General features: G+C 36.2%; 4 protein-coding genes across 8 annotated transcripts; 1 reads left to right on the plus strand and 3 right to left on the minus strand.

The window, feature by feature from the left end:
• Positions 1–3478: 3478 nt before the first annotated feature.
• Positions 3479–6233, minus strand: LOC122008811 (probable polyamine transporter At1g31830). 4 transcript variants are annotated; one of them, XM_042564660.1, is made up of 3 exons: positions 6043–6233; positions 5659–5784; positions 3479–5046 (listed from the first exon to the last, which is right to left on the minus strand). In XM_042564660.1, exon 3 carries the CDS (start codon positions 5002–5004, stop codon positions 3583–3585), a length of 1422 nt encoding a protein of 473 aa, XP_042420594.1. In that variant the 5' UTR covers positions 5005–5046; positions 5659–5784; positions 6043–6233; the 3' UTR covers positions 3479–3582. The 4 variants fall into 4 exon arrangements, with proteins under 4 accessions (XP_042420594.1, XP_042420592.1, XP_042420596.1 ...); XM_042564658.1 differs by having other exon boundaries at positions 5649–5784; XM_042564662.1 differs by lacking the exon at positions 6043–6233 and adding an exon at positions 5821–5987 and having other exon boundaries at positions 5659–5735.
• Positions 6234–7837: 1604 nt separating this feature from the next.
• LOC122008813 (tubulin beta chain-like) lies at positions 7838–9960 on the plus strand. The gene is made up of 3 exons (XM_042564663.1): positions 7838–8315; positions 8770–9039; positions 9119–9960. Exons 1-3 carry the CDS (start codon positions 7922–7924, stop codon positions 9793–9795), a joined length of 1341 nt encoding a protein of 446 aa, XP_042420597.1. The 5' UTR covers positions 7838–7921; the 3' UTR covers positions 9796–9960.
• A 1131-nt stretch (positions 9961–11091) lies between these two features.
• LOC122008814 (DNA (cytosine-5)-methyltransferase 3B-like) lies at positions 11092–19048 on the minus strand. Of its 2 annotated transcripts, XM_042564665.1 has the most exons (10): positions 18860–19048; positions 16591–16690; positions 15955–16123; positions 15771–15853; positions 15634–15676; positions 11883–11939; positions 11719–11809; positions 11528–11616; positions 11306–11427; positions 11092–11224 (listed from the first exon to the last, which is right to left on the minus strand). In XM_042564665.1, exons 1-9 carry the CDS (start codon positions 19041–19043, stop codon positions 11320–11322), a joined length of 924 nt encoding a protein of 307 aa, XP_042420599.1. In that variant the 5' UTR covers positions 19044–19048; the 3' UTR covers positions 11092–11224; positions 11306–11319. The 2 variants fall into 2 exon arrangements, with proteins under 2 accessions (XP_042420599.1, XP_042420598.1); XM_042564664.1 differs by having other exon boundaries at positions 11092–11427.
• A 4800-nt stretch (positions 19049–23848) lies between these two features.
• On the minus strand, positions 23849–24116 carry LOC122012883 (polcalcin Phl p 7-like). Its single transcript, XM_042569542.1, has one exon. It carries the CDS (start codon positions 24114–24116, stop codon positions 23871–23873), a length of 246 nt encoding a protein of 81 aa, XP_042425476.1. The 3' UTR covers positions 23849–23870.
• Between the last annotated feature and the right edge of the window lie 369 nt (positions 24117–24485).

Consider the following 24485-nt stretch of genomic DNA (forward strand, 5'->3'; position numbering starts at 1 on the left):
TGATTTCTCCTTTGATGATTTCAATTAGTTCGCACATCCCTTTGTTCTTACTAAAAATGAATCAAGAATACCAAGGGTCTCATCCATGGATTTCTTTTTTTGACTTTTATTGCCACATGTTTTACTAATATTCCTCTCTTGAATTTCCCTATAGATAGAATCTAATTGTTGATCCAAGAAATGTATCCCTTTATCAGTCAAAGATGCATCATCAATTATTACTGAAGTTTTAAAGGATAACCTTAAGTATCTTGTCATTAAAAATTTTTCTGGATCATCAGTTATATTTTCCTTCACTACAGAAAAACCAGAACCAATCTTTGCATCTCGTATCCATCGTTTGAGTATATACTTATCAGGCAAATGAAACACTTGGTTGATACGAAAATAAACTAATATATGCCTGCATGGAATGCCCTCGAACTTAAATTTCATACAGTTATAAGATATGTAGTCCCTTTGTTAGTGATGTGTGAGCACCCTTGGTTTAGAGGAAGAACAACTTTGAAAATTCAGCACATGGTAAACTAATAAGTTACCTAATGTAAATGCATGTTCCACATAATAATCATGACTATCACTCATTTCACTTTGAAACTCTAGTCATATCTTTTTTGTGTACAAGTTAACCATTTGATTTTTGATTGATCAATTTATCTTAATCTTGGGATGTTCATTCATATCAATATAGTTCGCAATTAACTCATTGTATCTTTGGTCTCTTAGTGCCCTATTGAAATAGGTGATAAAATCTATCAATGAGTTCTTATTTGAGATATACCTCTTGAAAAAAGAATGTAAGCTCTTAGATCTCTGACTACTTGACATTCTAGCACAAAATATATGCCTAAAATAAACTAGCGCCCACCTCTGTCGCAATTCATATATCAACGACAACCAATCATTTGTCTTCAAGTTAGCAGACTTGATAACCTCTTGCCATGACTTCTCAAATTCATCAAGTGTGTCCCCGGGGCTATAGTGCTGCGATAGGACATCCAGGTTGTCACCCAGGCACTCGCGGTTCAATCCCCAACTATGACATATTTGTAAGAATTTTTCCTCCAAATGGGGTGCACAACCAAAGGATGTTAGGCTCTTAGGTTGCCCACCCGTGTGTGCTTCCCGATTTACTCTGGTGGTCGGTGGAAAATTTTCATGAGGATGGGCCGATCACCCCAGGGATAGTCAATGAGGTTAACTGGATTTATTATTTTTTTCATTTTTTTTTCAAATTCATCCAGTTTTTCTCCTCCGTGTTGACCCTGGCACGGATTGGCGGGGGCACAGGGGGCAAGCGCAATCACCTTTCTGTCAACTCAAATTTATCAGGTGTTGTAGAATTAATGACATTCTTTATACTTTGATAGTGGTTTTAAAAAGTCAAAGGGTTTAATTTATCTGAGAATTTGTTCAGTACGTGCCACAAACAAAATCGATGCATTGTATAAGGGAAAATATGGACAATGACTTTCATTATAGTAGGATCCTGATTAGTGATGATCATGTTTGGTGTACCTTTAGGCATGACTTCTATTAACTTGTTAAGCAATCAAATAAAAGACTCTGTTTTCTCATCACTTAGAAACCCGCAACTAAAAATAATTGTCTGGTGATGATTATTCACTCCTACAAATGGTGCAAAAATTGACCCATATTTATTGGTGTTATTTGTTGTATCAAATATAACTACATCACCAAATACACTATATGTCATTTTTGATACATGATCTGCCTGAAAATATTTACAAAATTTGTTATCTGAATCAATATCGTAATCAAAGAAAAAACTTGAATTCTTCTTTCTCAAAGGCAAATAACTCAATCATTGTTTCAACATAGATATCCTTTTGTTCATCCATTAGTTGTTTCTCGAAATTTCTAATATCTCTTTCTGTGCAACCTACATACTTAAGGTCTGCATACTCTATATCCAATAATCGTACTTGTTGACAGGTTGACATATTAGCCTCTGAAAATTGTTGAGTTAATGATTTCTTTGCCGTTGAAACACTACGATGCAAGCGTAGCAAATGTACCTTCATAGGAGACAAGAGTGAATAATTATGACTTTCAATGAAGTTAATGATAACCCAATTAGGTCCAGTTTGTTCACCAATGAATCTTTGATTACATCCAGTTCTAACTTCGCCACGTGCTATTGTCTTTTTTATTTTATCACCTTATATCTGCATATTTCGTTGACTATCTATATGTCTTTCTTTAAAGCATATAAATTTTTTCCAAAATACTTCACTAGTTTTCTTATTTTTTTTGCTATTGTTTATTCTTACGCTAAATCCTATTTCTCGTGCATATTGATTATAGAATGAAAATATCTCTTCCAGTGATGAAAATTTCATCCTAGTTTTTGGTTTTTGATTATTATCAACTTGGGGAATGTATAGTTGAGTATCATACTAATTTTCTTCTATTAATGCAGATTGTTTGATTCAGATAATCGGGCAATAGTAAGGGGGGAGCACAAATAGTATATCAGTTACTAGACAAATATAAATCAAGCTTAAATGCTGTTTGGAAGTTTCTTAAGCAATGATTTTCTTGCTTTAGATGTATTAGCCAAGATAACTGTATTTGACTATTTTTTAAAAAAATTTAAAAACCCAACACCGACGTGTTGCTGTTCTTTGAAAACCAACACTAATGTGCTGGTCTTTAAAAACCAGCACGAACGTTGGTGCTGGTTTTTAAGGAACAAGAACACGTTGGTGCTGGTTTTGAAAGAACAGCAACACGTTGGTACTGATATTGAAAGAACAGCAACATGTCGGTGGCAGTGTTGAAATAACAACAACTTGGTGGTACTATTGAAATAACAACAGCACATTGGTGTCATTATTCACATAACAATGCCACATTAGTGCTGGTATTTAAAGAACAGTAGCATGTAGCTAATTTTCTTTCAAAAACTACCACCAACATGCTGCTGAATTACTGATTTTTTAATACAAGCACTAACGTACTATTGCTCAATTTTTAAAGAAACTCAATACAAGACCACCGCATTGGTGCTGGTTTTAAAAGAAAACCAACACGCCGTTGATTGACATCACTTTGAAAACCAACATTTTGAAGATAACCAGCACACGAGTGGTACTGGTCTTTCAAAATGACACATTCCAGCTCTTTATAAACTCCCGTGGAATGTGCCATTAAAAACACGAGTAGAAAAGGAGAGGAGGGAGATGAGCTCTATATATTAGACGAAAATCCTAAATCACTCCATGCGAGCTGATCGCTGACGAAGATAGCCTAGGCCTAAAGTCTGACACGGGAGAAGAGAGGAGCGGGATAAAATAGGAAAAAAGTTTAGGGCTTTGGTTTTGAAAACCAACAAAGAGAATAAAAGAGAGATAGCAAAAATATCTCCGTCCGTTTTGAAGAGAAGGGAAAAAAATTGAATTTTTATCCGCGTCAGCTCCTCATGTTGGTTGTCGCCAATAATTGCCCATATAAATTATGCATGATAACAAGTTTATATATATATAAGGATTCCATAATCCTACATGTCCGTTTACATAGGCACAGGGAAGTTGAGTAAATTTGGTGGCATTCTGGCCTCTAACCTATCAAAGACTCTACGGTACTAACATCATGCTCTGTTTCTTCAAATTCAGGCAGATCTGAGTTCGTCGAGAACTTCAAGAGACTTCTATTTTCTGCTTGTTTCAAACAAGGCTGTAAGACGAACCCAACAAGCATCGTCAAAATGCTCACGGTCATAACTTTAAACGTCGCGAGAGCTAGAACGACGCATATCAATATTGTAGGAGGGATGACCATCAGAATGCAACCGGCAGTTCCTAGAGGAATTTTGTACGGCCGAGGAGCATTCGGGCAGCTCAGTCTCAGTTTTATGAATGCCACAAACTCTAATATCATTCCGAAACAGTAGAGGAAGTTCTCGGCGGCTACTATCTCTTGAAAAGTCATCCATGACAACAGGAGCACACCAGAGGCAGAAAAAAGTATCCCCATGAGAGGCGTTCCATAGCGGGATCGCTTACTGAAGAACTCAGGGAGCATGCCCCTCTCTGCCATTCCCAGAAGTTGATAGGAGTCACTGCTCATTTCAGCAACAAACATGCCCATGTTTGATAAAGCCGAAGCCCCTTGCACCCACCATCTTAACCAGACCCCAGCGAGAATTTTAGCCGCATCAGAGAAATAACCATCCGTCCACAACTCCCTGTCGAGGGGGATGGCTCCGGTCGCTGCTAGGAGGGGATATAAGTAACCGACGACCACTAGAATCAGTGCATAAAAAAGAGCCTTCGGCAGAGTTTTCTTTGGATTATCCACCTCTCCTGCCAGAGTGCTGACTGAATCCCAATAGTTAAGGTTCCAAAAGAGTGTGTTCAAGTACAAATTCCAGTCGACACCGTGCCAATTAACCGCTAGCCATCTCGCAGGTCTGAGCTTTGGAATCGCGACTACACCCATTAAGATGAATGGAGCAATCGAGAAGACCCCAAGGAACACAGCCATCCACCCAACAATGTTTAATCCTCTATAGTTCAGATAAGTCAGTGCAATTGTTAAGATCAACACTGCCGATGTTCTCGGAAGTCCACCTTCCAGAGCTGGAACACTGGACTTCAAATAGTCCAAGAAGAGGACCGGATATAGGGCGTTGTCTATGACTCCACTAAGCCATTTCATCCAACCTTGCTGAAACCCCCAAAACGGGCCCAAAGCCGAGGAAACCCACACCACATAACCTCCGTTTTCCGGGAACATGGTGCCCATCTCGGCAGTGATCAGTGCTTCAGGAATGCTCCATATGAAGGGAAAGAAGAGAAAACCAAGTATAGCCAAAAGCGGTCCGGCAGCCTGAACACTATCTTCTATCCCAAAGGGGCCACCAGATACCTCATAGAAAATAAGAAACACAAGAGGGACAAGAGAAACTTTGTGGATATTTTCTAGTTTTGGAGCTCCACCGTTGACGAAATTACCTTCTGGGTGGTGACATTCTGCCATCGGAAGGGAAATATGTGCCGCACGTCTAGAATTTCTTAGTTTCTGAAGGTCAAGTAGAAGAGAACTTTACAAACTATTCATCTAACCATTTATAGAGAGATTAACATTTAATTCATGGTAAGAGGAGTTTGGGAATAGAACATGGAATTGAACAAGATTTCAAGAAATCCCTATAAAAAGGGGCACTGTAAGTTGGGGCTAGTTCCTTCTTCCTGATATCAAGGTCTCAAATAAATGGAAAATTTTAGTAATTTTGGAGCAACTTCATACATTTCATGTTGATAAAGGGTGGATCAAATCACAAACAAGAGAGAGGACATGTTCCTATTCCAGATCATTTTTGGCTATTTTGGAAACAACCAAAAAGCATATTGAAAGAAGAACCAAATCAAAATGATAGTTCAGAGAAGCCTGGAGATTATAAACAGTTTAACGTATGATACTAATAAAAGCAACAAAAAAAAAACAAATCTCATTTTGTAGTTCGCAACCAATATCGTTAGCCTAACAGAACAAAAAGGGAGAACAAATGCAGAGAAATCTCAACTGAGAATGAAATTTGTATCAATTTTTTAGGAGAAATTTGCAGCATAAACATCAGGCAGACAAATTTTAAGAACAAATTTGGTGAAATTGTGTAGAACCTGGAATTACCGCACAAAGAGAATGCCTCCAATTGACTGGATCGGGTCTCCAGTCGTATCGATATCTCACTCCCCCATCGCATCGAGCTGCAGGAAGGGGGGAGAGGGATAAGATTGAGGATCCCAAGTCCAAAACCTAGAAGAAAAAAAAATCAGGGTAATGACAAATGACCTGCGTTAGCAATATGCGGAGGTCAAGTGGCCAGTGGGCCACGGATCACTCCCGTGATCGATCCGCAACGGGATCGCAAGGGCCAAAGCAAGCCTCAGCCAGCTGCACGGCACACAGTGACACGAGGAAGGAGGCACGCGGCTAGAACCGTAGAACGGATGCAGCGGCAGAGCTACTCCGCTCAATTAGAAGAGGATTCACAAGGGGAAAAAAAAAAGAAACCTCGATTACGCATCGGCGTATCAATCACGACAATCGCCGGGGAGGCGACGGAGTTGACCGGGACCAGGAACTGGCTCAAGGAGCAGGGAGAGGCTGCGGTTTGGACGATGCCGAAAGAAGAAGACTTCCCGGCGAGGGAGGCAACGTCGGCGGTTAGTGGAGCAGCATGTGAGCGGATGGTGCGACTTCTGCAGGTGGGGCGCTCGATGTGAAGGGACATTTTCCAAATTGACCCTTAAAAATATCTAAATTCAGTGGTCCAAAAATTAAGTCATTATTATTAATTTTAATACTTAATTGACAACATCAACTTAAAAGCCTTCGCACTCGTATAAACTAATCTTCTAATTACAAGCATTAATAAGATCATTATTTAATTAATTTTTATCTCTTTTTTATTATTTTTTAAAACATAAATTAAGCGATCATCCATGCATCCCTCGCTCCTCACTCGCTCGACCGCTAGACTCACTACTCATCGACGAATCTCTCTCTCTATATATTTGCAGCTAAGCCCTTTTTATTCTCTAACTTCTTCCAAAGGCCCATCTAATCGCCCACTTCGTTTTACAGTTCATCATTGACAGTGACAGACAACATGCATCGCCTCCTCTTGGGTCTCATCCTCTCCTTCTCCGCCTTCGGCTGCGGTGGCGCCACCACCTCTCCCCCGCAGACCTGCACCAGCCCCGACGGCATCCAGAGCATCTGCAAGCTCGTCACCGGCCACAAGAGCCCCGCCTCCGGCGTCCCCTTCGACTTCTGCGTCAAGTCCCTCGAGCCCTCGCCCTCCGACGACCCGCACGAACTCGCGGCCGCGGCCACCAAACTGGCCGTCACCCACGCCGTCGGCGCAGAGTCGGAGATGGAGGAGCTGCTGGAACTGGAGGCCGACTCGCGCGCCAAGCTCAGCCTCGACGCCTGCCTCAACGCCTACGCCGACGCCGCCGAGCACCTGCGCGACGCGCTCGACAACATCTCCATCGGCGTCTACAAGAAGGCGGCGCAGCTTCTGGGGATCGCCGCCGGAGGGGCGGCCAAGTGCCGCAGCGCTTTCGGCCAGGGCAGCAGCAAGGGGGCGCCGCCGCTGCCGAAGGCGGTGGCGGACGGCGACTACGCCAAGTTGGCCAGCATTGCGCAGGGCATCGTCGTCAAATCCTTGCGCTGCGTTTAATTCAAGAGTTAATCCCTCTTAATCGATTAAATCTCCAGTTTGATGACACAGTTAATTTGTTAATTTAGCAATTAAACTATGGGATCTTCTTCTTTAAGCGCGTTTTGTCAGTAAGTAATAAAGCTTTGTAGAGTTTAATTCGAGATGAATAAGAACATTTTTTTATATATTATTAAAACTGGTATTTAATTTTTATTACATTTTAAAATTAATTTGTCTTCATCATTTTAACTATTTTATCAAACAATTTGACTATTAAAGTTAATTTATTCTATATCAACAATTAAGAGATATAACGATGATGAATTATATCTAATATTTAAGTAACATTTATAAAATAGTTTTTGCTTATGCGATTTGATTTATATCTAATGTGTAAAATTTTCTTAAAGACAAACAAAAAAAAAAAAAGCTTACACCATAATTGTTTATTAATTTATTGGTTACTATTTGCTAGAGTTTTACTGATTCAAAATTTAAAATTCAAAATTCCCCCTAAAACCTAACGTCCGTTACACACGCGTCTCCCGAATAGCACTGCAGGGTCCTCCTTCCGTCAGCGTCCGTTAACTTCTTCCCTGATCTATTTAAAGAGAGAGATAGAAGTCCTGACCTATTTCTCCTCTCCGCCGCTCCTCTTTCGCTCTACTTCTTATTCCCTCTCGTGGGTCGTGATCCTTCTTCCCTGCGCTCGTCGAGTTCAAGATGAGGGAGATCCTGCACATCCAGGGCGGGCAATGCGGGAACCAGATCGGCGCCAAGTTTTGGGAGGTGGTGTGCGCGGAACACGGGATCGACGCCACCGGCCGCTACGGCGGCGACACCGACATCCAGCTGGAGAGGGTGGACGTGTACTACAATGAGGCCAGCGGCGGCCGCTACGTTCCGCGCGCTGTGCTCATGGATCTGGAGCCCGGCACCATGGACAGCATTCGTTCTGGGCCCTATGGCCAGATCTTCCGCCCTGACAACTTCGTCTTCGGCCAATCGGGCGCCGGGAACAACTGGGCCAAGGGGCATTACACAGAGGGAGCGGAGCTCATTGATGCTGTACTCGACGTTGTCAGGAAGGAGGCTGAGAACTGCGACTGCCTTCAGGGTCCGATGTCCCTCACTTTCCCCTTTTTACCTTTTCATTTTTGCTATTATTCTACTTAGATCTATTTGCTCATCGTTTTAAGGTTCATTCTCGCATCTATGCTTATTAATGATCCTTTCGCCTTTTTTCATTACATCGTTGATATGTGTTCGAAATTTCACTTTTTATTTGTGATTATGCGATTTGATTTATCTGGTGCACGATTTATTCTATAACTTGTTTTTGAGAGATTGCCATGATTCATTAGGCCTAACACGCCATTTTCCATCAATCAGATTCCTGATTTGTCATTAATTTAGCAGATCTACATTTCTTATTTAATCTGTTCATATCTACAATTTCTTATTTGAAGATGCATTCCTTTTTTTTTATGTCCTTATAAAATTGATGATAAAGGAAAACCACAGAAATAAGAATTAGCGGGGGTAATATTTCTTCTCTTTAAACTCATCAGGATTCCAGGTTTGCCATTCACTCGGTGGTGGAACTGGTTCTGGCATGGGGACGCTTTTGATATCTAAGATCAGGGAAGAATACCCAGATCGCATGATGATGACATTCTCTGTCTTTCCATCACCAAAAGTATCTGATACAGTTGTTGAACCCTACAATGCCACACTCTCCGTTCATCAGCTTGTTGAGAATGCTGATGAATGCATGGTGCTGGATAATGAAGCTCTTTATGACATTTGCTTCCGTACTCTCAAGCTGACGACCCCTAGTTGTAAGTTTTCACATCTTGAATATTTGTCTGCTTCTGTGATTTAGTAATTTGCATTTTTAATTTGTTATGTGATTTTCAGTCGGCGATCTGAATCATCTGATATCGGCCACCATGAGTGGGGTTACTTGCTGTCTCCGTTTTCCCGGGCAACTCAACTCCGACCTCCGAAAGCTTGCAGTCAATCTCATCCCTTTCCCTCGTCTTCACTTCTTCATGGTTGGATTTGCTCCTCTCACCTCTCGTGGATCTCAGCAGTACCGAGCTCTCACTGTTCCTGAGCTCACTCAGCAGATGTGGGATGCCAAGAACATGATGTGCGCTGCCGATCCTCGCCATGGGCGTTATCTGACTGCATCAGCAATGTTCCGTGGCAAGATGAGCACCAAAGAGGTCGACGAGCAGATCCTTAATGTACAGAACAAGAACTCATCTTACTTCGTGGAGTGGATTCCAAACAATGTGAAATCTACCGTCTGCGACATACCTCCCACCGGACTAAAGATGTCATCGACCTTTATCGGAAACTCAACTTCAATCCAGGAGATGTTTCACCGCGTCAGCGAGCAATTTACTGCCATGTTCCGGAGGAAGGCATTCTTGCACTGGTACACCGGAGAGGGAATGGATGAGATGGAATTCACCGAGGCAGAAAGTAACATGAATGATCTGGTCGCTGAGTACCAACAATACCAGGATGCAACCGCGGATGATGTTGAATACGAAGACGAAGAAGGTGAATATCAAGAGGAGGCTTGATAATCCCTCGTTAGGATCCGTTGCCATCTCATTTACTTCGTTCTATAAATTGAACAATGCCAACGGTGGTCATTCTCTTTTGTAGTTTGAACTTATGGACTATTGTCTGAATGTTCTCGTCGATGGTTCTCGACTGTTTTCTGGAGTTAATTGTCTTTTTTGGCTTCCAACTGGGTTGTGCATGCGGGTAAGCTACGTTATATTATAGATCACGTAACTATAAATTTTGAGTTTTGATTTTTAAAATAGTTTTATTCTTATAGAAATCCTTGCATCAAATAATTCTTAAGACAGTAGTTAAAACAAAGTGCCTAAATAAAACATTCAAAATTCTTACTCAAAACTCTGAAATGATTCTTTGTTCCAATTAAAAATAAGTAGGGTATATAAATTTTAACGAATATGAAAAAGAAATTTGCATCAAAAGTTAAGTATTTGTGACATTTGATTGTAAGGATGGTAATGGATCTAGATTGGATTCTATATCCTCTTCATAGATATTGATTTGAACATTTTCTATACTAATAATTTTTTCTTATTTAATTATCATCATTTAATGAAAGCATATAAAAATTAATATGATATATATATATATATAATCTCTATTAAATTCGGAAGTAATTATCATTTTTTTGAATTGACATGAAATTCCTTGGGACAAGGGTTTAGCATGAATATTATATTAATTAAATTGAATATATAATGCGCATGGGTGTGGAAGGAGCTGACGTGTTAAAGGAGCGGAATCGTCTATCATTTATTGAATTGCAAGATGTAAATATAAGATAAAAAGATCAAACATTAGAGGATTATATTTATTTCACCTCCTATAAATCAATTTCTTTTTTGCAAAAATGAACCAAATACTTTTCATTTTAAAATAGTTTAACGGCTTTAGTAAAAACTACAACAGGTAGGCAGATAAATATTTTTTTATTATTATTAAACTTCATTCGATGTTCGATTTTTTTTTTTTTTTTGATACTTATAACTTTTCATTCAATAATAAAATAATATATAAATCAAACTAACTTAAATCCTAATAACTTAATTTAAGAATAATTATTTCCATAACTTTATTTTAATACATTAAAATATAATAATGTATTGACTTTTTTTCAATCTCAAATTGTCCATAATACTTTAAAAATAAAGATTATATATAAATTTTATGTATTAGATTACCATTTAACCTAAATTATAAGAACAATATAACTAATTCAACTTGATAAGAGACATAAGCTTAATAAGATTTTTAATAAATCAATTTAAACTAGATAAAAAAAACAAACAAGCTTCACAACCGTTAAATTCATCTTGGCTTATTTACATCCTTACATATATAACCCAAGGATCACATAATAAAAAATTGATAAGAAATTGATAAGCTTTCTCTCATACAAACTCAACAAATATGAAGTCCTCATTCCTGCAAATGTTCGTGTAAAGCGTATGAAATTAAACGAACCGATATATTTTGAATAAAAAGGGAAAAATAAATAGATCATACACGATGCGATACACTCAATGCTGAAGAGAAAAAGGAGATCCAATTGGAGCCATGAGCCCGAGGTATCGCATTATCCTTAGACGCCGCACTTTTCGCTTTGATGTTGGCATGCGTGACATCTCCTGAAATGGATCGAAGCATTGATAAAAATGACAGGGATGGTAGTTTTGACAAGAAATCACAAATAAGTTAGGATGATGCTCCTAGTAGATTCTGGCTTACATCGAAATGAACCTTTACTTTTCTTTTCCTTTGGCCTCTCCCTTCTACGTCCAAGCTATTGGATGTTTTACGCGAAGACTGCCAAGTGTCTAATAATCAAATTTGCAAACAAATGAATTAGCAACAAACTTGGCACAGGAAAAAGATGGAAATTTGCTGGATCCGTTTTGATATGAACACGAAAACTGTACCACATTTCTCAGGTTGATATGAAATCTTTGCGCCATTTAAATGCCTATTGGGGCTTGCTTTGGGACTCAAATGGGCACGTTTGGATAGTGCCTGCATAAATGACGATAAATTTTAGGGGAAATCAAGATGGGTTATGCAAACTGAGGCAAGGGCATATAACAACCTGCTTAAGAGCATCTTGAAATGTCTGCAAGGGATTTTTGCTTCTTTCTTCAAAGCACTGAACAAAATAGACATTGGAGTTTGCTTGTGAACAAAACTATTTGTAGTAAAACTTGTGCTTGATCTTTCGACACAAAGCATAAGCCATAAGAAGAAAATTTTGGAAACCTTTGGTTGGTAATGCTATAATCAAGCAGCTATCTGGTTCATGTTAGTCCTAGGGATAATCTATTTATATGTAAAAAAGATTCAAAAGAGCAAAAAAAATATATATTTGAAGAGTCGGTGGAGGTAGGTCATTGAATCAGTATTGTGGCTTTTGAAACCTTAATATTGGTAGAAGTCATTAAGCAGTTGAAAAGCAAAGAAAGAATAATATGATACTCGGAAATTTTACACAATCAGTTTGTTATGTTAATAATCGCAACCAGCATCACGTTAATACGAGTGATTGTGCAAGTTGCTGGGTAGGTAATAATATCAGTAGGTAATTGTAAAATAAGAATTATCTGATAAATTATTTAAAAACTATTGTTATTAATAAATATTATACAATATACTAATCCATTCTTCACTAAGTCAAATTTATCATATAACAATTACATTGTTTTAATTCTGTAACTACTGAAAGTAGTAACACATGCCAACCATCAATAATACAATATTAATTAGCTAGCACCCCAAATAATTCAATAATCTACGAGCATCCACAGTGGACGCTCTTTCACTGTGAGATGGCATGCTGGAAAAACCTCCCTCCCACTATGGGAGGGAGGTTTTTTAGTTTAATGGAAGAAGCAGCTCCGAAGTTACGGAGCCGCTTCTTCCACTTTTTTTTATTTTTTTAATTAAAAATATTTCTTTAATATTTATTTAAAAAAATACAAACAACGGCTAATTTTTATCAGCCGTTGTACAATGTATGCCGTTGAACAACGGCTATAAATTTAATTTTTTAATTTTTAAAACAATCTATAAATATATGATCGATTCATTTTTTTATTCATTTCATTGTTATCATTGCTCTCTACTTATTTCTTCCTTTCATTCCCTATTTGTATTCAATATGGATAAAAATCTCAATACTTCATTTACAAATCTTTTGAATTTTTCAAATACGGAAAAAAATACATCTCCTCAAAATATTCGCATTCCTTCAAATATCCAATATCCTCATATTTTCTCTCACACACAATATCCTCCAAATTTTCAAAATATTTCATACATTCCACAATATCCTCCAAATTTCCTAAATTCCCAAAGTTGTCAAACTTTTTGGACGAATCCAAGTAATGCTCTCCAGCTCCATTTGGTATGTATCCACCCCAAGATTGGTCAGCCATGGGTAGCCAATTTAGGATGTCTTATCCTTACGTATTTTCTCCTACTCAACGTCTCAACCACCAGTCATACTTTCGAATGAATTAAGAAGGGCTACTATTGATCCATCTATCAGCGACAAAGAATCTCTAACACCATCATCTGTTCCAGCAACTCAGTTGCCACCACACTCATCACAAGAAAAGCGTGAAGTTGAGCTAAGAAAAATGAATCGAAACGAAGATTTTGGCCTCTCGATGAAGACGTGGTCCTTGCGAAGTCATGGACAACTATCAACACCGATGCAATCATTGGTAATGACCAAAAGGATCAGGCTTTTTGGAAACGTATAGATGATTAATACAACAAGCATCGGCCCACTGGATCTATAACGAGAAGCTATCAGCAGCTGAAATCACACTATTATAGGTTTACACCGATGGTTAATGAATTTTCTGCAACCTATAGTAATTTTTATACTAATCGTCAAAGCGGTTGGAGTGACAAGAATGTGTTGGAGAATGCACTGAATATGTGGAAAAGCCAACAACAATAACAAGGATTTTAAGTATATGTACGTATGGAGGGTTCTCAAAGAGTATGAGAAACATACTCCACAATCAGTTGCTCATTACTCTAACAAGAAGCCAAGGACATCCGAATTAAGGGGAAACACTTCAACATCGAATCCAGATACGAGTGTTGATTTGAATGATTTGAATGACTCTGAAGTCCGCATTCGTCCGATAGGGCAAAAGGCAGCGAAGAGAAAGGGCAAATCTAAAGCTAGAGAAGATGACACAATGGAACATAGCATCGACAAAGAATGGCAAGATATTAAAGAATATCAAATACAAAAAATGGCTTTGCGAGAAGCCGAGATCTTTCATAAGGATTATGAAATTCTTATGAAGGATACTAGTGAGATGACAGACAACTTTATTTACATGAGAAAATGGTTGAAAAAATTAAACAGAAACATGGTCGGGTATAGATGTGTTTAAATTTATTTTTATATACTAATAATTTATATCTTTTTATTTGATGTACTGTAATATTATGCATTTTTTTTAATTATTAATGTTATTTCATGTTAGCAATTTATGAATTCAAATTTTATAAAAATTTAATGGTATATAATGTAAAATATGAACGATAGAGAGAGAATTATATATAATAAAAAGTGTGGGACCCATGAAGGAGTTGTTGAGAGGTTTTTTGATAGTGGAAAGAGATATAAGGTTTTTTACTTTCGATGTGGTGCGGATGTGGCAACGAAGAAACTCTCAATGAGCTCTAACCACTGTGGATGTCCTAATACTATTCTTAGTGTTGCTACTTAATAGTGCATCCTTACAAAAAGTAATTGCTTATCAGATGATTAGTTTAACAAATATTTGCACGTCAAAGCCGCAATGTTGCCTTGAATTAAGAATTGGAATTCCAGTTATTTTCCAATTTTCTAAGCAATCTTGTGCTCTAGAAGTTTTTTAAGTCTGTCCTCTTCTCCCATTCTTTCTTGCTACTGCTTTCTATAGCACTAAGTCCTAAGTTAGTAAAATTAGATAGTTCCCAAAGTCATAATGTAAAAGATCCGAACTTCACTTGTCACTTACTGGTCTAATTCTATATCGACACAAGTAATTCTTTTAAGTACCAACCTAAAATAAATAAAGATCCGTAAGTTTCAGAGTGGTGTCCAGGTAAATTCTACCTAACTGTCAGCTTTCATATACTCAAGTATGCTCAGAAGACTTGGGTTCCAATAAAGGATTAAACTGTCCTCCCTCTTTGGTGCCAATACACCAGACAACATCAAGAGAAGAGCTGCAACTCTGTATGCGGTTGGAACCCAGAAGTTGGAAGACAACTGAAGACAGCAATAGAGCTTCAGCGTGTAACCTCAATGACCATAAGAATGAGTGAAGTTCTCCATGCAAACATGGATGGTTGAAGTGGAATCCTAGAAGACTGGTCATGGAGCATAAGATCGTGTACACTAGGGCCTTGAATGTTGAGTAAGCTGGGTCAGACACCAAACATTAGATAACTTGTTTGCATGCTGCTTGATAAACGGATTTAGTTAGTCTTCTGATTGCAAAAGATATAACTAAATGAGTGGGCCAATAACAAGATGGTCATAAAATGCATCACACTTAAAATTAAGAGAAGTATTTTCAATCAAACCAAATGTTGAGGAATGACCCAAAATAGTTATCTCTCAGCCAAGACTTGAAATTTGACATCAGTTATAAACTGTCAGAGCTATTGATGCAAAATATGCACATTCTAAACAGGATGCATATGATAAAACAAGTTCTTTTTAGTTAAATTATCTTATTAGAAAAAAAAAAGTTTATTTTTTTATGGTACACAGAATATTTATGACCTAATAGCATCTAGGAAAATTTTAACGAGACTGAAATACTCACCTGATCAAACTGTGACACATCTCTATCTGGTTCCAGCCAGGAACTGTAGAAAAGAAGCTTATTCAAGTTTAGCAAAACAATGGTCAAGCTGATAGTTTCTAAACTTGGATAGCCTACTCCTGAAACTGTGTACTTACCGCTCTTCGCTCCCATAAAGTTGCACTAGAACATGACCAGCAAGATTGTCCCTGGTAGATTCAATAGATTTGTCATCCATGATCTGGATAAATAAAAATTGATGAAAAAGTTAAAAATATTACCAAATCCAGACTAAAAAAGGGAGAGGAAGGTTCATCTAGGTAATGGAAAATTTATTCAAACCTCAGCAGGCCACCATTCATGAACTGCAGTTTTAGCCCATACTACATTTCCTGGAGATAACCAACAATTTATTTTTCTTTCAGTTGAGCACAAGGATCCATCTGATGAAATAGGTGATTGTGCTGAAGAATGGGTACCAACACGATCATTTGAATTTGATCCAGTTTTACTGCATCAGATAAGACAATAATTGAATAAATGAAAAGAGGAACAGAGAAACATAATAAAACACAGAAGAAAACAATAATAGATATCATGTGTTAACTTGTAAGCAGTTGAAAGAAAGTCATCTTTAGCTGAGAAAAAAAATTAATGATGAAATCAAACTTATCAAAAGAACCAGTAATGAGGACAGACTTAGTACCAGCAACAATGTGCTAGTTTACTGAGGTAAAAATTGCAGTATTTTTGCAGAGAGAGAGAGAGATCAGTAACCCAATAAGATGAGCAAATGATACAATATCTTGGAATAAGTTAGCAAGTTACCCAACCAAAAGGGATACATGGTTTATTTGAAATAAAAATTTCCATTTGGAAAAAGAATAATTAAAAATGAGGGGATGCAATAGAAAATGAAATTAGAACTCATTTGGAGCTTTCACTAACTCCACAAATATAACATTAACAGGTGTTTACTCAGTATCTATGGAGAGAGGTTCATTTCTGGATCGAGGCTGCCAATCTGACATGGTACAGAAAGAATCACTGTTGCAGTTTAATAAGTCAGAAATTGAACCTGTAAAGCAAAATGAAAAGGTAATATCATTATCAACAATGAAAAGGTAACTATATTGTTAATTTATTCAAGGAAGCTGATATACGGCTACACTTTATGTCATGCATGTAACAAACATAATTGCAAGTACAAATATTTGGTCTATAGTGTTTATGAGCACTGTTGGAATTAATTGACTTGAGCAATTATGAACAAACTAAAGAGCAACAAACTGAAAGTGAAATTCTACCTACAATAAAGATGATGTGAGATTGGAATGTCCAAAAGGAAGCCAGCTCGGCTCACTAAGAATAGGAAATTGGTGCGCTATTAAATTGTTTGTTAATTTGTTCAGAACTGTAAACTAGTTATGGTTTTGGCTAAATTTCTTATGTCATGTCTTAATTCTAACCGAATTAATCAAACCCAACCAATACCTTGATATATCCTTAATAAATCAAATTTGATTAGTCCTTCATTTCATTCAAAATTTGATCAAATCTATATTAGATAGGAATCTAGACCTTAATGGATTAGGTACTAATTACTTCAAACCCTAAGCCTAGCTTAAAATTTTGAGTGAAAACTTTCATTAACAATCACAGGTGACGATGTAGTTCATGTGCTCAAACTGAAACCTTAACACAATTAATCAAAAATTAAATTTAAATCTTTGTCAAAATTTGATTTCAAAATCAAATTTCAGATATTATTATTTGATTTAATTCGATTTCCACTTTCACTTAGTCTCTCCTAAAAATTCTTAAATATATTGCTTCTTTTATTAAGTTTGGTCAAATATCATGTTTTGACCAGGATTTATTTTGTGGACACTCATTATAATTGGTCGCATAGTGATAATTTATAAAAGAAGTATTCACCTTGAATTTGATACCTTAAATTTGCAATGGTAACTTCTAAACTGATATGAAATTCATGTGGAAAGTTTCCATCATTTCCTTCCCCTGGCTTTCGACATTGATCTAGCTTCCATCAGTAGTAGTAAAAACCAGGGGTTTAAATATCTTGTTATCTAACCCAAAATTGGAATAGTTAGATTGGTTTCGGCCATGGATTGTACCCTGGCTTGGAATGAACCTTTAAACCTTGGTAAAACAACCTAACTCAAATCTACAACAACTAAGTTGTGATTGATATACCAATTATCACTGGTCAATCTATAAAACTAATCAAATGTTCAAAGGTTAAAAAAGCAATATTGTTATGCTGAAATAAAAAAAAAATGATTTCAAAATTTGAAAGTGAAATAAAAGTTTCAGTTTTTTCTCAAAATGTTAATTTCATAGTTTTAAAAGTAAAGATGTCAACTGTACATGTATGAGCCTGAAGTAGGTCACACATAATAATAAAGCTGTATATATATATATATATTATTCTAAAGTTTGAACAACAAGAACTATCTATGCAATTCAACTACTTGGATCTCATGATTGAATCTTGTGTAAAGGTACATTGCTTTTAATGCCCAAGTCTTTTAACTCATTTTTAATTGTGTCTAGTCCTTTTTATCTCCGTTTATCCTGCAATCTTTCAACTCCAATTAATTTTATTTGTCTAAGACACGAGCCCATATAATTAATTTAGAGTAATTCTTTCACCGTTGACGTTCTCAGAATGAATGTTATCTGCATACAAATTTTATGACAAGAGTGAATCAATTGACATTCTATGTAAGCTAAACAGGTATAGGAAGCTTAATAAATGCAACCATCACACTCTAAGATACAATAGTTTGCAGATCAATGTGCATCTGGCCAAGAAAAATAGCATTCGTTTGCAAGAAAATTTTTAACTTGGGAACAAATTGACGGCACACCTGTTCTACGCTACAGGGATCCAAACCTACATTGCATCATAGGCCAGTTAACTAATTCCAAGAAATTTTAGGTAAACGCAAACCCTATGATGGATTATTTCAAGATCAGCTAAACTGGCTTTCAAAAACAAAAATAATGGCGAGATTAGGTCAGAGTCCTATTCAGCGATTCATCCGGACGCCTGCAGCATTCCTGAATTGACAAAAAGAGAGTTTTTCTCCAGAAATATTATCACGAAAGAAACGCAATGAAGGTTACTTCAAAGACCACAAAAAAAACGAGAATCGTCTAATGGGCCAAATATGATACAGGAAACGGTAGGGCAACAAACAGAGGACGGAGAAGGGCGAACCTGGGAGATTAGAGCGGACTCTGCGCGATCCTGGTTGCCGACGGCGCCTAGGAACCGCCGAAGAATCGAATACGAGGTGCGAGTCGTGCTCCATGGAAGAAGGACCACGGAGATGAACCCTTCGGCGATCGTGGGGAGAATCGGGAAACACCAGCGTTATTGTATCGGAGACTTGAAAAAACATTAGAGTTGGTAATAAATATATAACTGATTTGGCAATATATTTTTTTAAAACAATATATGTACCGCACCCTTGCGCCCTCAATATTTTTTTTTCTCATTTTGATTTTTTTTAAAATTATAATTTAATTCCTAAATTCTAAAAATAAAAAATCTAATTCACATTACCGGGATAAAATCTAATTAACATAAGCTAAAAAATTTTAAAAATAAAATAATAAAATAATATTACGTGGACCTCATGTCACAACCTTTTCCCACTTGAAAAAAAAATAATTTGAATTTTTTTTATGTTTAAAACTGTATTTCAATCCCATAATCATATGTAAAAAACAACAACAACAACAACAACAACCAAGCCTTTTCCCACTAAGTGGGGTCGGCTGTATGAATCCTTTTACGCCATTGAGCTCTATCTCCTATTATAGCATCATCTATATTTAAATAAATTTTATCTTGTTTTATTGTTGCTAACCAAGTCTTTTTTGGTCTTCCTCTTCCTCGTTTTATATGCATGTTTATCATAGTTTCACATCGCCTAACTGGAGCATTTATTGGTCGTGTACATGTCCGTATCATCTTAAACGTGTTTCTCAGAGTTTTTTCTTAATAGATGCAACTTCGACTTTCTCTCTAATGCTCTCATTTCTTATTTTATCCATCTTCGTATGTCCACACATCCACTTTAACATTCTCATCTCTGCAACTCTCATCTTCTGCTCATGTGCTCGAGTTACAGCCCAACATTCAACTCCATATAACATAGCAGGTCTAATTGCGATTTTATAGAACTTACCTTTAACTTTAAGAGGTACTTTACGGTCACATAAAATACTCGACGCTCCCCTCCATTTCACCCATCCTGCTTGTATTCTATGTAAAACATCTCTCTTAATCCTCCATCATTTTGTAAAAATGATCCTAAATATTTAAATCTCTCGGTTCCGGGCAACTCGTCCTCTTCTATCTTAACAATTGTTTCATTACTTCTAATATTGCTAAACTTAAATTCCATATATTCTGTCTTTAATCTACTAAGCTTAAAACCTTTCCCTTCTAGTGTTTCCAGCCAAGATTCTAGCTTAGCATTTACACCTTCACGTGTCTCATCTACCAAAATAATATCATCTGCAAACAACATGCACCATGGTACTGTGTCTTGAATGTGCGCAGTGAGTTTGTCCATAATTAGTGTAAAAAGATAGGGACTTAGAGCTGATCCTTGATGTAGCCCTATCTTTATTGGAAATGTTTCAGTTACTCCGCCTGAAGTCTTTACTCTGGTCGTTACATCCTCATACATATCCTTAATTAGTTCAATATATGTTACGCTAACACCTCTCTTTTCTAAAATTCTCCATATAATTTCTCTTGGGACTCTATCATATGCCTTTTCTAAGTCAATGAATACCATGTGTAGATCTTGTCTTTGCTCTCGATATTTTTCAATTAATTGTCTAAGAAGATGTATAGCTTCTATTGTCGACCTTCGGCATGAACCCAAATTGATTTTCGTCACTATGGTCTCCTTAATCTTTTTCTATTACTCTTTCTAAAAGTTTCATAATATGACTCATTAGTTTAATATCTCTATAGTTTACAAATTTTGTACGTCTCCCTTGTCCTTATATAAGGGAATTAGAGTATTTATCCTCCATTGATCCGGCATTTTTTCGTTTTCAATATCATGTTAAATAATTTTGTAAGCCATTCAATACCTTGTTTCCCTAAGCACTTCCATACCTCTATCGGAATATCATCTGGTCCAACGGCTTTTCCATTGTGCATCTCACTACGATAAAAATTAAAATTTCGATGCTCATTTGACCTAATTAAATTACCTAAGTTAAGTTGGTCTCCTAAACCTTCATTAAAAGTTGATGAAAATACCTCTTCCACCGCTCTTTTATTTCTTCATCGCTACTAATATCCTATTACATTCATCTTTAATACATTTTATTTGGCTAAGATCTCTTGTTTTCTTTCTCTCGCTTTAGCTATTCTATAAATATCTTTTTCCCCTTCTTTTGTATCCAATTTTGATATAACCGTTCAAAAGTTTCATTTTTGCTTCACTCACTACTTTCTTAGCTTCTTTCTTGGCTATTGTATATTTTTTTAAATTTTCCTCGTTCTTACAAATATATAATTCCTTATAAGCTATTCGTTTTTCCTTCACTTTCTCTTGTACTTTCTCATTCCACCACCAAGATTCTTTACTTAGCGGTGCATGCCCCTTTGACTCACCGAGGACACTCTTAGCTACTATTTTCAACTTTGATACCATCTTATCCCATGTTGTATTAGAGTCATCGTATATTTCACCTAATGCTTGTACTTCTACCTTCTCTTTAAATATATGTTGCTTCCCATCCTTTAACTTCCACCACTTAATTCTAGGAATTGTATATATTTTCTTTCTATTGATACTATGTTTGAGGCGTATATCCAACACTACTACCCTATGTTGGGTAGTTAAGCTTTCTCCAGGGATGACTTTGCAATCTTTACAAATCTTTCTATCCTTCTTCCTAACCATAAGAAAGTCAATTTGCGATTTATTATTCCCACTTTTGAATGTGACTAAGTGTTCTTCTCTTTTCTTAAAAAACGTATTAGCTAATATAAGGTCATATGCTATCGCAAAATTTAATATAGTTTTCCTTCCTCATTTCTCGTTCCAAACCTATAACCCCCATATACCCCCTCATATTTCTCATTTTTCACACATGTCTATTTAGATCACCTCCTATTAAAATCATTTTATTTGGTTGATTGTTTTGTAATATTTCATCTAAGTCGCCCTAAAACCTTGATTTGGTAGCTTCATCTAATCCTACTTGTGGTGCATATACGCTAATTATGTTCATAGTTTCTTTCGCCACTATTATCTTAAGAGTTATAATTCTATCCCCTTTTCTAACTACTCCTACAACTTCATCCTTTAACAAACTATCTACAATAATACCCACTCCATTTCTTGTTTTACTTTTCCCAGTGTACCATAACTTAAAACCCGAGTTCTCTATCATCTTTGCCTTCTCACCTGTCCATTTTGTCTCTTGTACACATAAAATATTAATTTTTCTCCTAATCATCATATCTACTACCTCCATTGATTTACCAGTGAGAGTTCCTATATTCCATGTTCCAAATCTTAGATTATTAGTTTTCCTATCATATTTGTTCTTATCTAACCTATGGTGTGAGAACTCTTGCCTATTTAACACTACACCCAAGTTCTCATGGAGATGTAGCGGTCCTTGCTGAGACGTTACAGTCGGACCCTGTAACGCGAACTCTTGCATATTTATCACTACACCCGAGTTCTGGAGATGTAGCGGTCCTTGCCGAGACGTTACAGTCGGACCCTGCAACGCGTTCCTTCCGGGGAACAACCTAGCATTAGCACAATAGTTTAATGGATTCATTCATGAAATTTTGCCATAGTTTGACGCTGGCTGGCAACCTAACGCAACCCTCCTCCTTTATCCGGGCTTGGGACCGGCCATGACTGGTCATCATGGGCGGAGTTCATATGTAAAAAACATATAAGAAAAAAGAAAAATGCTGAAATGCACATGTCGTAGATGGCATCAGTGATAACGAGTTCGGATCATAAAAATTGTATAACTTTTATATCAATTAAATTTTATTTTTAACATTAAGGATTGAATTATAATATTAAGTAAAAAAATTATAATTAAAAATATTTCGAGATACTCATGAAATGTATATATATAAAGACGGAATCAGAAATTTCATATTAAGGGAATGAAAAATATGTGTTTATGTTGAGGAGAGATGGCCATGTTATAACTTCCCATTCATTTTTCTTTCATCCCCTATTTTATAAATATTATTGGGTAAAAAATAAAAACAGCCCTTTATTTTCTTTATATCCTATTTCTATAGTGTTGTTTCATTATTATTATAATAATTTTGATCAAAATTATTATAATATAGAATAAAATTATTTTAAATTATCTAAATTTATTATCATTAAAATATTAGTTTATCAAAACATTATTTTTAAATGTAATTAAAATTGCACTAACTAAATTAAACTTATTTCAACTCAATTAAAAATACTTTTAATATCAATGTAATTGTAGTAACTTAGATCAAAATTATTATAATATAAAATTATTTTTTTATAATTTACTCAAAAATTATTACACTGATATATTAAATACTTTTTTTTGCTTGATCAAAATCATCTTAATTCGGTAAAAAATTGCGTAAATATTATTGTATCAATTTTCCCAAAGATATTTTAACGCTTTAGATTAAAGTTCCTATAGACTTGATTTTTTCCCCCTTAATCATTAAAAATATGAGAAAGGATGCTTTGATTTGATTCTTATCCTTAATTATTAATAATATGAGAAATGATTGTGATTTTAAACAAAATGATTAGACCAATTTTAATAATTCTATTAATTAATCGACTGTGCAAGTTTTATATCTCAAATTAAGGTTAGGAATATTTGGGTAAAAGAATATTATACTTGGGTTTGTTTAGCTACTAAAACTATTATTTTGATAAATCTATCATAATTTTTTATTTTTAACAAATATGTCACATAATTATAATTTTGTTTTGAGATGATTCTTTCGAGAGATTGTGATCCAATGGATAAAGAATATGCTACATTTGCTACAAAATTAATGATATAATAATATATTAATTCTATTTCATAGGCTTCATAAACTGATAGAGTTACATAACATAATCCTTGACTAAATCGTCGAACAGAAGAACAAAGAAGAATAGTTTGTGAAATGACAATTCCTCTCCTCCGCGAGAAGAACAAAAGGATTGAAGCATTTAGAAGACTTTAGCAATGTCCTTGACGAGGCCCGGATTGGCATGGCAAAAGGCTATAAACTCTTTGAAGTCGATATTGTCATCGCCATCGGTATCGATCTCGGCCATCACATGGTTCACATCGTCGGCATTGGTGGAGCCCAAGGTGCGAAGAACTTCGGCGAGCTCGGTCAGTGAGATTTTCCCATCTCCATCTGTGTCGAAGCGCTGGAAGATCCTCTCCATCTCGGGTGTCACCTCGCCCATGCTTTCTCGTTTGAGCCTTAAGTGCAATTCGTAGGTAGTTTGCAAGGTTGTTCAGTTCTGTTGTCGCACGCAGAGAGAGAAGAGAAAGAAACACAACGAGAATGGAGCCGATAAATAGAGAATCACAGGAGTTAATTAGTGGAATATCCTAAAGGGCGGAGTATTAGTGGTGAAGGTTTAATTCTTTTTCCTATATTCATGTCGATCAAATTAATGGACAGAAATTATCATAAAAAAAAATTAAAAAAAACAATTTCTAAAATGTATGTACGCATGTAAAGTCTCGCATTCAAATTATTGTGTTTTATTTTTATGATTAATGATGTGAAATATTGGACTATTAATATGCTCATTAAAGATTTCAAGATG

Source organism: Zingiber officinale, chromosome 8A, assembly GCF_018446385.1.
Source record: "Zingiber officinale cultivar Zhangliang chromosome 8A, Zo_v1.1, whole genome shotgun sequence".
In the NCBI taxonomy this organism is placed as follows: domain Eukaryota; kingdom Viridiplantae; phylum Streptophyta; class Magnoliopsida; order Zingiberales; family Zingiberaceae; genus Zingiber; species Zingiber officinale.

Excerpts from the sequence above, each read along its gene's own strand:
- LOC122008811 (XM_042564660.1), bottom strand. The coding sequence starts at position 5,004 with ATGGCAGAATGTCACCACCCAGAAGGTAATTTCGTCAACGGTGGAGCT.
- LOC122008813 (XM_042564663.1), top strand. The coding sequence starts at position 7,922 with ATGAGGGAGATCCTGCACATCCAGGGCGGGCAATGCGGGAACCAGATC. Across the intron at positions 8,316-8,769 it reads GAACTGCGACTGCCTTCAGG|GATTCCAGGTTTGCCATTCA; the intron begins GTCCGATGTCCC and ends TAAACTCATCAG. Across the intron at positions 9,040-9,118 it reads CAAGCTGACGACCCCTAGTT|TCGGCGATCTGAATCATCTG; the intron begins GTAAGTTTTCAC and ends TGTGATTTTCAG.
- LOC122008814 (XM_042564665.1), bottom strand. The coding sequence starts at position 19,043 with ATGTTTTTTCAAGTCTCCGATACAATAACGCTGGTGTTTCCCGATTCT. Across the intron at positions 16,691-18,859 it reads AGTCCGCTCTAATCTCCCAG|GTTCAATTTCTGACTTATTA; the intron begins GTTCGCCCTTCT and ends TTTGCTTTACAG. Across the intron at positions 11,428-11,527 it reads AAGTAAAGGTTCATTTCGAT|GAGATGTCACGCATGCCAAC; the intron begins GTAAGCCAGAAT and ends GATCCATTTCAG.
- LOC122012883 (XM_042569542.1), bottom strand. The coding sequence starts at position 24,116 with ATGGGCGAGGTGACACCCGAGATGGAGAGGATCTTCCAGCGCTTCGAC.